This window comes from Eleutherodactylus coqui, chromosome 10 (genome assembly GCF_035609145.1).
Source record: "Eleutherodactylus coqui strain aEleCoq1 chromosome 10, aEleCoq1.hap1, whole genome shotgun sequence".
Taxonomy (NCBI): Eukaryota; Metazoa; Chordata; class Amphibia; order Anura; family Eleutherodactylidae; genus Eleutherodactylus; species Eleutherodactylus coqui.
Genome location: NC_089846.1, coordinates 17,689,643 through 17,702,584, shown reverse-complemented (window position 1 = coordinate 17,702,584; position 12,942 = coordinate 17,689,643). Strand labels below are relative to the sequence as shown.

The 12,942-nt window shown below is 44.0% G+C and overlaps 1 protein-coding gene across 2 annotated transcripts in view; it reads left to right on the top strand.

Moving 5' to 3' along the window:
• Window positions 1-12,942, top strand: part of LOC136580124 (collagen alpha-2(I) chain-like) — a 250,375-nt gene that overhangs the window by 156,939 nt on the left and 80,494 nt on the right. For both annotated transcript variants that reach the window (XM_066580422.1, XM_066580421.1), the window contains exon 7: window positions 9,909-10,481. In XM_066580422.1, the coding sequence (XP_066436519.1) occupies window positions 9,909-10,481 (573 nt within the window). The remainder of the gene's footprint in view (window positions 1-9,908; window positions 10,482-12,942) is intronic.

Genomic DNA, 12,942 nt, shown 5'->3' with positions numbered 1-12,942 from the left:
TAATCCTGAACTACGCGCGGGTAAGATCGGGCAGCATCTATCTTCCCGCTGTGTTTTTCAAAATCCTGCTCTCTTGTGCTGCCCAAGTGAACGAGCAAAAACTCATTTTTATGCCAGCTGAAACTGAACAATGAGAGAATCTCGCTAGAATCCTACCGTGTTTCCCCCAAAATAAGACAGTGTCTTATATTAATTTTTGTTCAAAAAAGTTGAACTTTTTTACATGTATAGCTGCCTGGACACTATTTAAATTGACTTTTTTAATTAACTGTTAGCAGGGCTTAATTTTGGAGTAGGGCTTATATTTCAAGCATCCTCAAAAAGCCTGAAAGATCATTTTGCATCCTCAAAAATTCTGGAAAATCCTGCTATGTCTTATTTTCAGGGCATGTCTTATTTTCAGGAAAACAGGGTAGAATGCTAGTGCTATTCTCAATCGTTGGCTGCGTTTAGACTGAACGATTCATTCAGTTACGCTTGTTTGAATGATTTTCTGAACAGACTCGTTCAGTCTTAACTCAGCAGAACCCTTTAAGTCCAGGCAGAGTTTATTCTCTATGATTTCACCTTACTTTGCATACTTGGAATGCTTTGGAAGATTACATAATGGAAAGTAGCCCGAGGGAAAGGAAATGTTAATTAGCGTGTGAAGTCACTGGACATTGTTTGGAATTCGATAAAGATCTTCTGCACAGTGATAAATCCTACAATTGCTTTAAGAAGCTCAGCTATCAGTTTTCATTAGACCAATGTTAAAACTGATACTGTGTTTGGATATATTAGGCGGGGGTTCACATCTGTGCTGGAACCTCTGTTCGCAGGTCCCGTTACACATCTGTCACAAAATACCAGAAGAAATAGTGATGCATGCAGTGCTTCCTCTTCTGGTAAAATGCCGGCCATCTGAGCGGAAAACGAACAGACCCCATTATAGTCATAGGATCATAGAGTTGGAAGGGACCTGCAGGATCATCCGATCCAACCCCCTGCTCAATGCAGGATCACTAAATCTTCCCAGACAGATGTCTGTCCAGCCTCTGTTTGAAGACTTCCGTTGAAGGAGAACTCACCACCTCCCGTGGCAACCTGTTCCACTCATTAATCACCCTCGCTGTCAAAAAGTGTTTTTTTTTCTAGTCAGAGAGGTCTGTTCGGCGCTGTTCAGTTCTGTTTGGCCAGGAGATTCTCTTTTCCTGCTCCCCAGATGTTGAATTTAATGAGAGTTGCTCTGCAATACCAACCCAGGCTTCTGCGCTATGATCATCACTTTCTGCTTTCGCTCTCTGCACTGATTGCAATGACAGCAGCCCTGGGAATCAGCTGATCATTGGGGATCTGATCAACAGGCCACTGCCGAACATCTATTGATGTCCTGTCTGTCATCAATAGAAAAAATATAAAAAGAATCTGAATACCCCTTTCAGTTAAATAATAAATTCTAGCCACCACTAGAGGGAGCTTAGAAGATTGCTGCATAATTTTTATATATTGAACTTAATAGTAACACAGTATGCAATAAACGTCTAAGCTCCCCCTAGTGGTGGCTGCATGCATACATAATTTTATCATTTAACTCTATAGCTAGACAGTAAACCTGGTACTTTATGTCATAAAAACCGGACCTCCATTTCTGTAAAGAGGGTACTCTCTATAGACCGAGGGATCTAAATATAACTTGGTATTGAAAAGTAACCCTGCAGTTTCTACTAGAAAAGCTTAGAAGCCTGTTAAAAATCTGAAATAAGAATGATCTCAGGTATAATACAAGTGCAATGACCCAGAGTTAGGGTCCCTCCACTACTTTTTGTCTTTTTTAGCCTGTTTGTCTTTGTGGGAGTGATGTCAATCTTGTTTAATTCTATTTGTCTCCCTATCCTGAATGGTGTGATGTGATTGGTAGTTTGAGGATTGGGGAGGAGGTTCTAGAGAGAAGAGTTAGATGGTGGTCGGTGAAGGTGGTGCGCACGGGGGAGACGGGCTGATGCTTCTGCCAGGGCTTAGCCACGCTCAGGGGCGTAACTAAAAGCTCAGGGGCCCTGATGCAAAAGGTGACCTGGGCCCCCCCCCTCTATCTGTATCTGTACCCGTACCCATACCTAAACCATGCTGCACAGAGGCATAACTTGAAGCTTCTGGGCCCCGTTGCAAAACCTGTAACAGGGCCCCCAAACTATAATGCTTTATTCATAGTACTGGGCTCCCTATATGGAGAAGAGAGGCCTTATGGGCCCCCTAAGGCTCCTGGGCCCGGGTGCAACTGCATCCCCTGCACCCTCTATAGTTACGCCACTGGCCACGCTCATGTCTCTTCCGCTAGGAGGTTTGTCCTCTCCGGAGACTGGAGTGCAGAAGGTCCTTTCTAGGCGATGGTGTGAGTGTGCCACACACTCCCCCGCTTAACCGCACCATGAGGGAAAACATCGAGAATCTGCCACAGCTAGCATCAGTTGTAAGAGCGTTTGGAGAGTGTCCATCAGATAACAGCGACTGAGGATATGTGTGCCTTGGGGAAAAGAACTTGCTTTTTTCAAGTATGTCAGGAAATGTAAAGCTCAAATCTTTTTACAAGCATCTATTCCTGTGTTGAAAAGTACAAGTAATTTTGCCTGTATTGGAAAATCAAAGTTGAACCGTGAGTAAAAGGAAACCGCGTGTCCCCGGTTTCGAAAACTATTTTGTTTGTGGTTTTATTTATTCATCGCACATGACTTGTCACTTGTCTAGGGACACTGGCGTCACGATGACAATCTGGAACTAATCTGTGCTAACCAAGCCCACTGCATCTTATCTCCCCCTGCTAGTGCCTGAGCTGGGTTATACTTCAGCCTTTTGGGAAAAGAGATGGTAGAGCCACCGTGAACAACCGCCATCTTGAACCCTGCTGTCTCCCCCGGCCTGGTTCTCGGTGGCTGCACAAGGATGATGAACTGCAGAGCTGATACTCTAAACTCATCACCTCTAAGAATCTGATGATTGGTATAAATATTTTAGCTATGGAGCCCGCGGCATAATGTTCCCCAATGTAGCAGATCAGACCGGTTCATTTTATTTGCTGACAGCAGTGAACTACAGTAGACAACCTTCTTTGAAGTTCTGCTGTGATGAAGTATTAGAAAATGTCAAAATGGAAAAATGACAATAGCCCAAAGCTGTGAAAGCCTGTTCTGTGTAACTGACTATTCTGCCGGGGGTCTCAGGATCGAACCCCAGTGTCATTTCTAAATGTAACCGCAACATTTCATGTATAACACCATTCAGATAGAATCCGCAGGCGGTCTAATGAAATATATAACAAATCCTACGGATTCCCAGCAGAGGTGGGGGTAATTAATTTCAAATGCTCTTTTCTTTCTAAAGGGCATCTGTGAGGGGTAGGGAGGCAATAAACAGTTTGTTTAGTGAGCCCGGCCACACCTGCTTTATGGACCGTAAAAAACAAATGGCGAAGGTAACAGCAAGGTGTAAAGTATTGGAACTGCCAATGTCCAGTGTGCATAGGGCAATGCTTATTGCTTCTGTACAAGGGTTTATCAATATTCCAGTCATTACTAGCAGGGCTCTATCGTTTACATAGGTAAGAGCATATTATGTAGTGTATAGTCACTATTGTACCCACAGTGGGTTACTACCCTGTTTCCCTGAAAATAAGACATAGCATAATTTTCCAGGATTTTTGCGGATGCAAAATGATTTTTAAGGATTTTTGAGGATGCTTGAAATATAAGCCCTATGTTACGTGTGCTGCTGAGACATGTTGTACTATTGTGATTCCAGCAGCACAGCACTCTCAGGGTTAATGATTGAGCTGGCTGGGTGTGGTACTTTCTGCTATCCAATCCCCTGGATCTGTGCTCACATATAAACCCAGATCCTGGTCAGTCTCTGCATGGCCCCTCAGGTGAGTAGTCATGAATGCTTGTCTGGTGGAGTTTGCAGTGTGACTTGGTTCATGTCCGTTTGTACGTTTAAATTCTGTCAGTTTTGTGTTAGCTTGCTGTGTGTCCTGTCCTGTTGCAGCGTGCGGTGTGAACGGTGTCCGGTTCTGCTGGACTCCTGGTTAGTGTAGGGACTAGCAGTATAACCAGGAGCCGTGAAGTGGCCTGCTAGCTTTCAACATCTTGTACAAAATGTCAACCAATACCTGTGTGTGTACCTAGTCCCCTTATGTTACGATCGTGTGGGCAGGCAAAGCACGGAACCCACACGATCGTACCCAAAGGGGACTAGGTACACACAGGTATATCGCAAACTGACCCTGTGCTAACGGGAGGTAGACAGTAGCCCTACCTAAGCGGGGACATTGCCCCAATAAGGGCAGCCCAGCGGTGTTCAGATCCGGGCCCTAGCTGATCCTAGGAGCCACGTACCAGAACAGGATGCATTCACATGCCACATAACAGACCCAGAATATACTGCATACAACATGCAACCACTAGTAACAGATTGGAAGCTGAATATAAATACCAGGTATTGGTTGACATTTTGTACAAGATGTTGAAAGCTAGCAGGCCACTTCATGGCTCCTGGTTATACTGCTAGTCCCTACACTAACCAGGAGTCCAGCAGAGCCAGACACAGTTCACCACACGCTGAAACAGGACACAACACAGATTGCAGGACACACAGCAAGCTAACACAAAACTGACAGAATTTAAACGAACAAATGGACATGAACCAAGTCACACTGCAAACTCCACCAGACAAGCATTCATGACTGCTGACCTGAGGGGGCCATGCAGTGACTGACCAGGAGCTGGGTTTATATGTGAGCACAGATCCAGGGGATTGGCTAGCAGAAAGTACCACACCCAGCCAGCTCAATCATTAACCCTGAGAGTGCTGTGCTGCTGGAATCACAATAGTACAACATGTCTCAGCAGCACACGTAACACCCTACTCCAAAATTAAGTGCTGCTTACAGTTAATTAAAAAAGTCAATTTAAATAGTGTCCAGGCAGCTATACATGTAAACAAGTTAAATCTTTTTGAGCAAAAATTAATATAAGACACTGTCTTATTTTCGGGGAAACACGGTAGCTGCTGGGGAAATACAGTCCTCAGCAGTCTATGGTGCCAGGAACTAATTAAGGGAAACTTAAGGCCGGGACGGGACGGATTCCGCATGCAGAAGCCCACAGCGGAATCTGTCCCTGACCGCAATCGGCGTACCTGTCTTATCTCTTCTTCTTCTGTACGGTGGATGGCTGTGACGAGCCGCCGTTAGACATGCGCAGTATAGATTCTTTTTTTTAAATGTTTCTTTTTCCCACACAGTTGCTAGGCGATGATGCGGGTACCCGCGACCCATCCGCAATGTCAATGCGTTTGCCGGCAGAAATCTTCGGAATGACTTCTAATAGTAACATAGTGTGCTAGGCTGAAAAAAGACAAATGTCCGTCCAGTTCAGCCTGTTTCCACTGCAAGAAAAGAACCGTTCATGTGAATAAACACATTAAAATCAGTGGTTATTTCCTCTCGTCTATATCGCTATTGGATTGAACTCGCCAGTAAAAATCGCCTGTGTGAATCCACCTGTATTTTCACAAACATCTATTTAATTTGCAAGAAGGACAGAACTCGCACATGAAAAGCACCTATTAATTTCAATGGGTTCATTCACACGATTGATTTTTCTCTTGGACTGAGGGCTTCCTCACACTGCTGTAGGGGTTTTTACGTGCGCCCGCCGGCGCCGTAAAAACGCATGAATGGGCACACAAGTCTAATATTTGTGCGCCTGTTCTGACGGCACGGGCCCGGTGCATGTACGCCAAAGCCACAATGCCGTTGCTTCCCCTTCCCCGGATCACCACCTCTCTCCTTCCCTCCAGCTGTTTGCAATGGGAGTGGTCGGGATTTGGGCGGATCTAAGCAACCACTCCTCCCCTTGTCCACAGCCAGCAATGGGAAGGGACGGTGCTTAGCTCTGCCCGCCCCCTTCCATTGCAAACAGCCAGAGGGGAGGAGAGAGAAGGAGAGAAGAGGGGGGGAGTTTTGCAGTCACGCTGCTAAACTCCCTCCCACCTCCCTTCTCCGGATGCTGTCATTAACTCCCATAGGAGCCCATGCAGTGGTCGGCGTATTCCGGCCGGAAAGATAGTTCCAGTTCCAGCGTGAAAGCGCCTGACGCTTTATTGGCCCGGCTGGGCGTTTTTACGCTGCAGGAATACGGCCATGTGATCTGATGCATTGGAATCCAATGCATCAGATCATAGCGAATATCGGCCAACCGTGAAAAGTGTAGTCCTCAGTGCTGAAAGAGCATTCTCTTCCTGGTAACTTGGGTTGAATACCCCACCTCCAGCAAGAGAATGCTGTGATTGGCTCAGGAGTGCAGCCTCAGCCAATCCCAGCCAGCACTTGATGAGCCAATCACAGCCATTCAGTGAATTGGAGTAGGAATTTTGGCTTACCCAAGCCACAGCCCTAGATTTTTCGATAATGATTTTCAGCAGAACAATGCAAGTTTCTCATAGTCGTTGATCATGTGATCAGTATGTTTTTCCATTGGAATTTAATACTGATAATAAGAAGTAAAGCTGGTCGTACCATTGTGTAATTCCATTTGTTCCAATAAGTAGAAAACACTTAATAAGTTCATCAGGTCATGCATGTATGTGCGGGTTTGTGGCGATTGTAGGATGTTATTAACATTCTCAACCTGATTGTCTATACAGATATATAAACAAGATGAGTGGGTTATCGAAAACACTTGGCTTATCAGATGGGGATGACATTAGTGACATAGCCATGAGCATAGCAGAGGTTGGGACTTCCTATACTGATAACCTTTTAACACTTTTTAAAGGGGTTTTCTGAAGTTTCAAAATTGATGACCTGTCCTAAGCATAAGCCATCAATATCTGATTGGTGGGGATCCACCGTATGGGACCCACACCAATCAGCTATTTGGAAAAGCCTCTTTAAAAGCCCAATGATAATATGTTTATCAGTCACATGGCCTGAGAGCAGCGCAGTTCCATTCAAGTGAATGGGATTGAGCTGTAGTACCAGGCACCGCCATGATGAAATGTAGGGGTCAGGCCTGGTAAGCAGTGAAGAAGCCGTGACTCTCGGGACTCCTGCAGGTCAGCATATGAGACACAGCTTTGTACATTTAGTAGCGATGGTGCCTGGTATAGCAGCCCAATCCCATTCACTTGAATGGACCATACTGATCTGAAGACACATGAGGAATGAATGTGACGTCATTGGCCTGATAAGAGGCATCATCAAACAGCGTATCTGTAGCGGTCTCTAGCTGCAGACCCCTACCAATCTGATATTGATGGCCTATCCTAAGGATAGACCATCAAATAAGCAGCATAAAGAGACATGCTGCAGATTTAGAATCCACAGCGGGTACATTGCGGAAAATCTCCGCAACATCTGATGATTTTTTAAATCCCCTCCACATGGCTTGTAGAGTAAATGCTGAAGAATTTCCACAGTGATTCCGCAGCATTTACAGTACAAGTCATGTGGAGGGGAGTTAAAAAATATTCTTCACATGGTTCTTCACAAGGGTTAAATCTTACAGCTGGTACGCAATTTAAAACACGGCTAAATTCTCACCATTTAGATGCGGATTTGGCCACCACAGTTTACCAGCAGAATTGCTGCGTAAAAAATTATTATTATTTTTTTTAAATCTGTAGTGCGCATGCGCAACGGCGAGCCGCCGGGTCCATCCACAGTACAGAAAAGACGGCTGAATGACAGGTACGCGCAGATGCTGCTGCTACTGTCAGAGCCGGAGTTTAGCAGCGGTTTGCATTGCTAAAGTCCTTCCCCTTGCCGGCAGCTCCCATAGGCTGGGGCAGAGAGGGGGAGAGAGTGTAGCACACTAGCTCTGCTAAGCTTCTGCCCTTTCCCTTTGCTGGCAGCCGGCAAGGGGCGGAAAGGGGGAGGGAGTTTAGCAGTGCTGAACTCTCTTTCCCCGACTAACAGTATTCTACGGCTGTCTGAAAGGGCAAGAAATTGGGAGATGTAGCCGCGACTAAGTTGCAGCTTCCCTTTTGTTCATGCGATTTTCGGCCACTGACAATCAACATTCCAGATTTAACTAGCAGATTTTAAAAGTGCTTTCACAAAGTGGCAAACGATCACCCACAATAGGACAAATACACCATGTATCTGCTATTGGTGGTGGGATAGAGACACATGATTCAGGATACAATGCAGCAGATGGAGTAACCACAATCTACAATATACTAAAGAACAAAGAGCTAAAAGTGAACAATGGAATTATGGTGATTAAGCAATTGAAATTTTCCCTTAAATAACATGGCACTAACTAATGGGCCATTTACACGTAACGACTATCACTCAAAACTCATTCAAACAAACTAATTTGAGTGATAAATATATAATCGTGCAGTGTAATTGAAAATGAATCGCTCACTATTCATTCACTTGTTATCGCTGACTTACATTCAGCATAAAATCTACCGTTGGGTCGCTAGCTTCTCGTTCCGTGTAAACGCTCAGCGCTTCACAGAGAAGGTGAAGTGCTGAGCGAGAAGCCCGCGATCCAGCGATAAGCCTTTCTGTCTAAAAGCTCTGCACGAGTGCTAACGACCTTAGCTGTGACGTCAGCACTTATGCAGTCGTTTAGATGACTGTTTTCCAGTGTGAAAAGGAGCAAAAGGCTAACTAAATGCTAAGATTAATACTGCTTGGTGCACAATATGGATTAATACAGGAAGAAGAATGGTACAAAGATCAGGCCTGTTGAACAGAAATGCTACTCCAGTAACGTGACACATAGTCTTTACAGGATGAACGTGCAGCTGATAGCAATATGATAAATTGGACACACAGCATACGAATTCCTTTCAAAAGTGTCTCTATTATGAGGACTCGCCCTCCTGTATCCTATTTTGATTTGAAAGACCAAGAAATGAAACTTCAGTAAACAATCCAAATCCTTTGGTCTACTATCTACCTGTGCAACAGGCCTATTGTCTACTAACTGTGTCTCTTAACAGTGTGTACATCTCCATTAGACTCGAGGCCAGCCTCACTTACAGCTGCGTTGTATGGGAATCGACGCTTTTACCAACCCAGGTTGACTCAAGTTAGGAGTGCAGCTCCACTATATTGTTTCTCTCGGTTCCTTTATGCAGTCCAGCTGCCCTCCAGGTTGGGGGCATCAGACATCTGGGTTCCTTCCATCACCACCCGCAACCTCTCATTCATTTGTACAGTAATGAAGCTGCTCTTTCAGCTGCTACTCTGCAGATTGTTGCAGCTCTCGTAGCAGCTCCTCAGTAACACTTCTGCTCACCTACAGAGTCCCTGCGCTCTCCCTGTGGCGCAGCAAGAAATTGTCCTGTTCTTGTTGCCAAGAAAGTTTGGGCTTGTTCTCTGGGTGAGGGGCTTAACCTCAGCATGTCCTAACAGCCTGGCACTCGCATGGCCTGAATCTTCTACCGTGCACCTGAATTTGGAGCACTGCTCTCTCCCTTCTCTGCCTTCTCCAACCTTGCCTGACAAGGGGGTGGAGTTTAGCACGGCTGAAACAGCCACTGTCATGAGTAAGCGGAGAGCGGAGTAGCACTCTCCCTTCTTACATACACATAGAGGAAAAACAGCAAAATAATCTAATATGACAGATTGGCTTTTAGGAGACATCGGTTGGCTGACCGCCATCACAAGCAGAGGTTGGCACAAAATTCTAAAATGATGATCGGTCAAGAAGGTCTAGGCTGGCCATTTTGGGTGACTACTATCATCTAATGTGTATGACCAGTATAATTTCTAAATGCTAAAAAAACACAAAAACATTCTATATGGTACATTTTGGCTACATGATCATCAAAGTATGTATTTGCTGCCAGTGTGTGCGTTGTATTGATGTGTAATCTTACAATGTTTTTAACCAGCTTTGATCTATTTTCCACAGAGTCTTCAGTCTAACACATCACAAAAGGAGTTAGGGGGGCATGGGGTCATTGCTGAGCAGTTCGTGGACACCACATCCCACAAATACCTGAATGAACTGGACTTGGTGGGGCTGAAAGAAGAAGGCTTCATACCTGCTTCTGAGAAAAGTTCATTTCTTGCACCGGGTTCCGTCGGGAAGGTCATAAAAAAAGAAGAAACACACAAGAAACTGGACCCTTCTGAAGAAAACATCACAACAGAGAAAAAGGAGAAGAGCTCTGTAGTGACAGGACAGCAGTCTGTTGATAAATTCACGGGTGATATTGTAGACCTTACCAAAAACTTGACCTTCACCAAACCAAGCCCATTGCCCACACCCATGATGAATGTGTCCATAGACCTACTGACACATACTACTGCAACAGTAGTTCACAAAGTAAAGACAAGTACAACAATGCAACCTACCTTATCCAAAGATGACTATCCCACAGGGGGATCGGGAGACTCGGGAGGTCTACCAGTGACTTATCCTTCGAGTGGGAAGATAAAGAAGACATTCCTCCGAGGTTATCCAGGACCACGTGGTCCTGTGGTGAGTAATGCAGTGTGTTTTGCATTTTCAGGTGGAACACTTTAAGTTAAAGGGGTTGTCACAGCTGGACAACATATGACCTACCTTGTTTCCCTGAAAATAAGACATAGCATGATTTTCCAGAATTTGTGAGGATGCAAAATGATTTTTCAGGCTTTTTGAGGATGCTTGAAATATAAGCCCTACTCCGAAATTAAGCCATGCTTACAGTTAATTTTAAAAAAGTCAATTTAAATAAGGTCCAGGCAGCTATACATGTAAAAAAGTTAAACCTTTTTGAACAAAAATTATTATAAGACACTGTCTTATTTTCGGGGAAACACGGTATTAAAGTGGCCACAGCAGAGGAAATGAACGGCTGTGTGCAGCTACCCCTGGTGAAAACAGCTGATTATTATTGAAGGTTTCATCAGTCATACATAACGCAACTAACTGATCAGGGAGCCATAGCTGAGAGCAATGAGCAGACTAATCTTACCCCTACTAATCTAAAACCCCGGGTGTGGTAACGCATAGAATCTAGTAGAGCTGAACAGGTAATGAGGAAAGGAAATCTGCAATTATACGCATCAAGCAGACCAATGACTGAAGGCTTCTCTGTATATTTACTGATGCACAAGTACAATCTCCTGCACCATGCAAGGGAACCTGCCAGCAAATGTTTTATTTTCCTACAGCACCTCCTCAGTAAAAATGAAGTATTACATGATGTAGATTAATATCAGTTGTCCATGTAATACATGGTCATGTTGGATCCTCCAGACAGAGAGAAAGAGTCTCCTTTACCGCCAACGTCCGCTTTGTGTAATTGATGGATTTCCTGTATGAGGGACTCCCCTTTACTAAACTAGACAATCTCTTGAAAAACTTCTTACACTCTTCTTATAGTTGCCATAATTAAAAGGGGGTCTATTCTGGTTGCAGATACTCTTCAAAAACAAAAAAGCATGTTGGGAGGTTCCATCTATTACAATGTAGCACATTAAATATACAGCCGGCAATTCCATGATTTTTAGCATTGTCGTTTGAAGAACAGGCAGGATAACTGATACATATAGCACAGGTTCCACTAGCATTAAAGTACTGGTGTATAATATGGGGTACCCTGGGTGTTGCTCTTGTAAAGTATCCCCTACCCAATAAGTTTACTAATTCATAATGCAAAACTTCCCTAGTGGGATGAGTCAATGTAAACACTGACCCCTAGAGGACAAAACAGAGAATAATACCGCAAATGTAATAAAAAAAACGGTTGACTGTACTTTCTGTCTCCTTATCATCGAGTAATAGTATTAGAACAGATCCTACAGGCTTCACTTGTAATTTCAATATGAAACGTGCGTATATTGCTAAAAGTGTAACAAGGAAGGTGACAGGCACAGATAACCTTTGGTTTGTTTATTTTATGTTGTTGTGATGCTAAATATTACTGATACATGAAGATATTTTAACCCCTTCCCTCCATATGACGTAAGGGTACGTCCAGGCTGCGGGGTACTTACTGCAACTGGACGTACCCTTATGTCATATGGATAGCGCAAGATCATAAGCCCCCCCCCGCTGTTAAGCCCTGCCCTGCCGCGATCTATGTAGTCGCGGCACGGGAAGGGTTCACAGAGGGAGCGCGCTCCCTCTGTGATGTTGTGGGCTGTCGCGACATAATCGCAGAGAGCCCAGCTGGTTGCCATTGGAACAGTAAGCCAGATACCGGCATCCTGTATTGCCATTGCCTATGATTGCTATAATAAGCGATTAGGCATTGCAAGAGAGAAGTCCTGCAATGCCTTATCATAGTGATCAGAGCTGGTATGGTGTAAGTCCCCCAGAGGGACGCAAATAGTGTAAAAAAAAAAGATCAAAATATTGTACAAAAAATAAAAATGTAAAAAAAACCCTTTTTGGGGCTTTTTCTCATATTAGCATTAAAAAATTTTTTTTAAACCCCCACATATTTGGTATTGTCGTGTCCGTAACAACGTGTACAATAAGTTGAACATGCTTTTTATCCTGCACGGCAAAAAGCGTTAAAAAAAACGCTAAAAAACTGAGGCAAAATGCCAAGTTTTAGCATTTTGCCTCACAAAAAAAGCAAGAAAAGTGATCAAAAAAGCCGTATGCACCCCAAAATGGTACCAATAAAAACTACCGCTCGTGACACGTATTGTGTCACTTATGCTGCATAATTAACGCTTTAAAAAAAATCTATGGCAGAAATTATGAATTTTCTCTCCCTGCGATCATAAAAAAAATAATAAAAGTTTTACAATATAGTCTATGTACCCAAAAATGGCACCGATAAAAACTACAGTTCGCCACGCAAAAAACAAGCCCTTATACGCCCGCGTCGACGGAAAAATAAAAAAGCTATGGCTTTTGAAAAATGGAGATTAAAATCCGCCAAAAATCGTTGCATTCTTAAACCCAAAATAGGCCATGTCCTTAAGGGGTTAAAGGGTTGTCC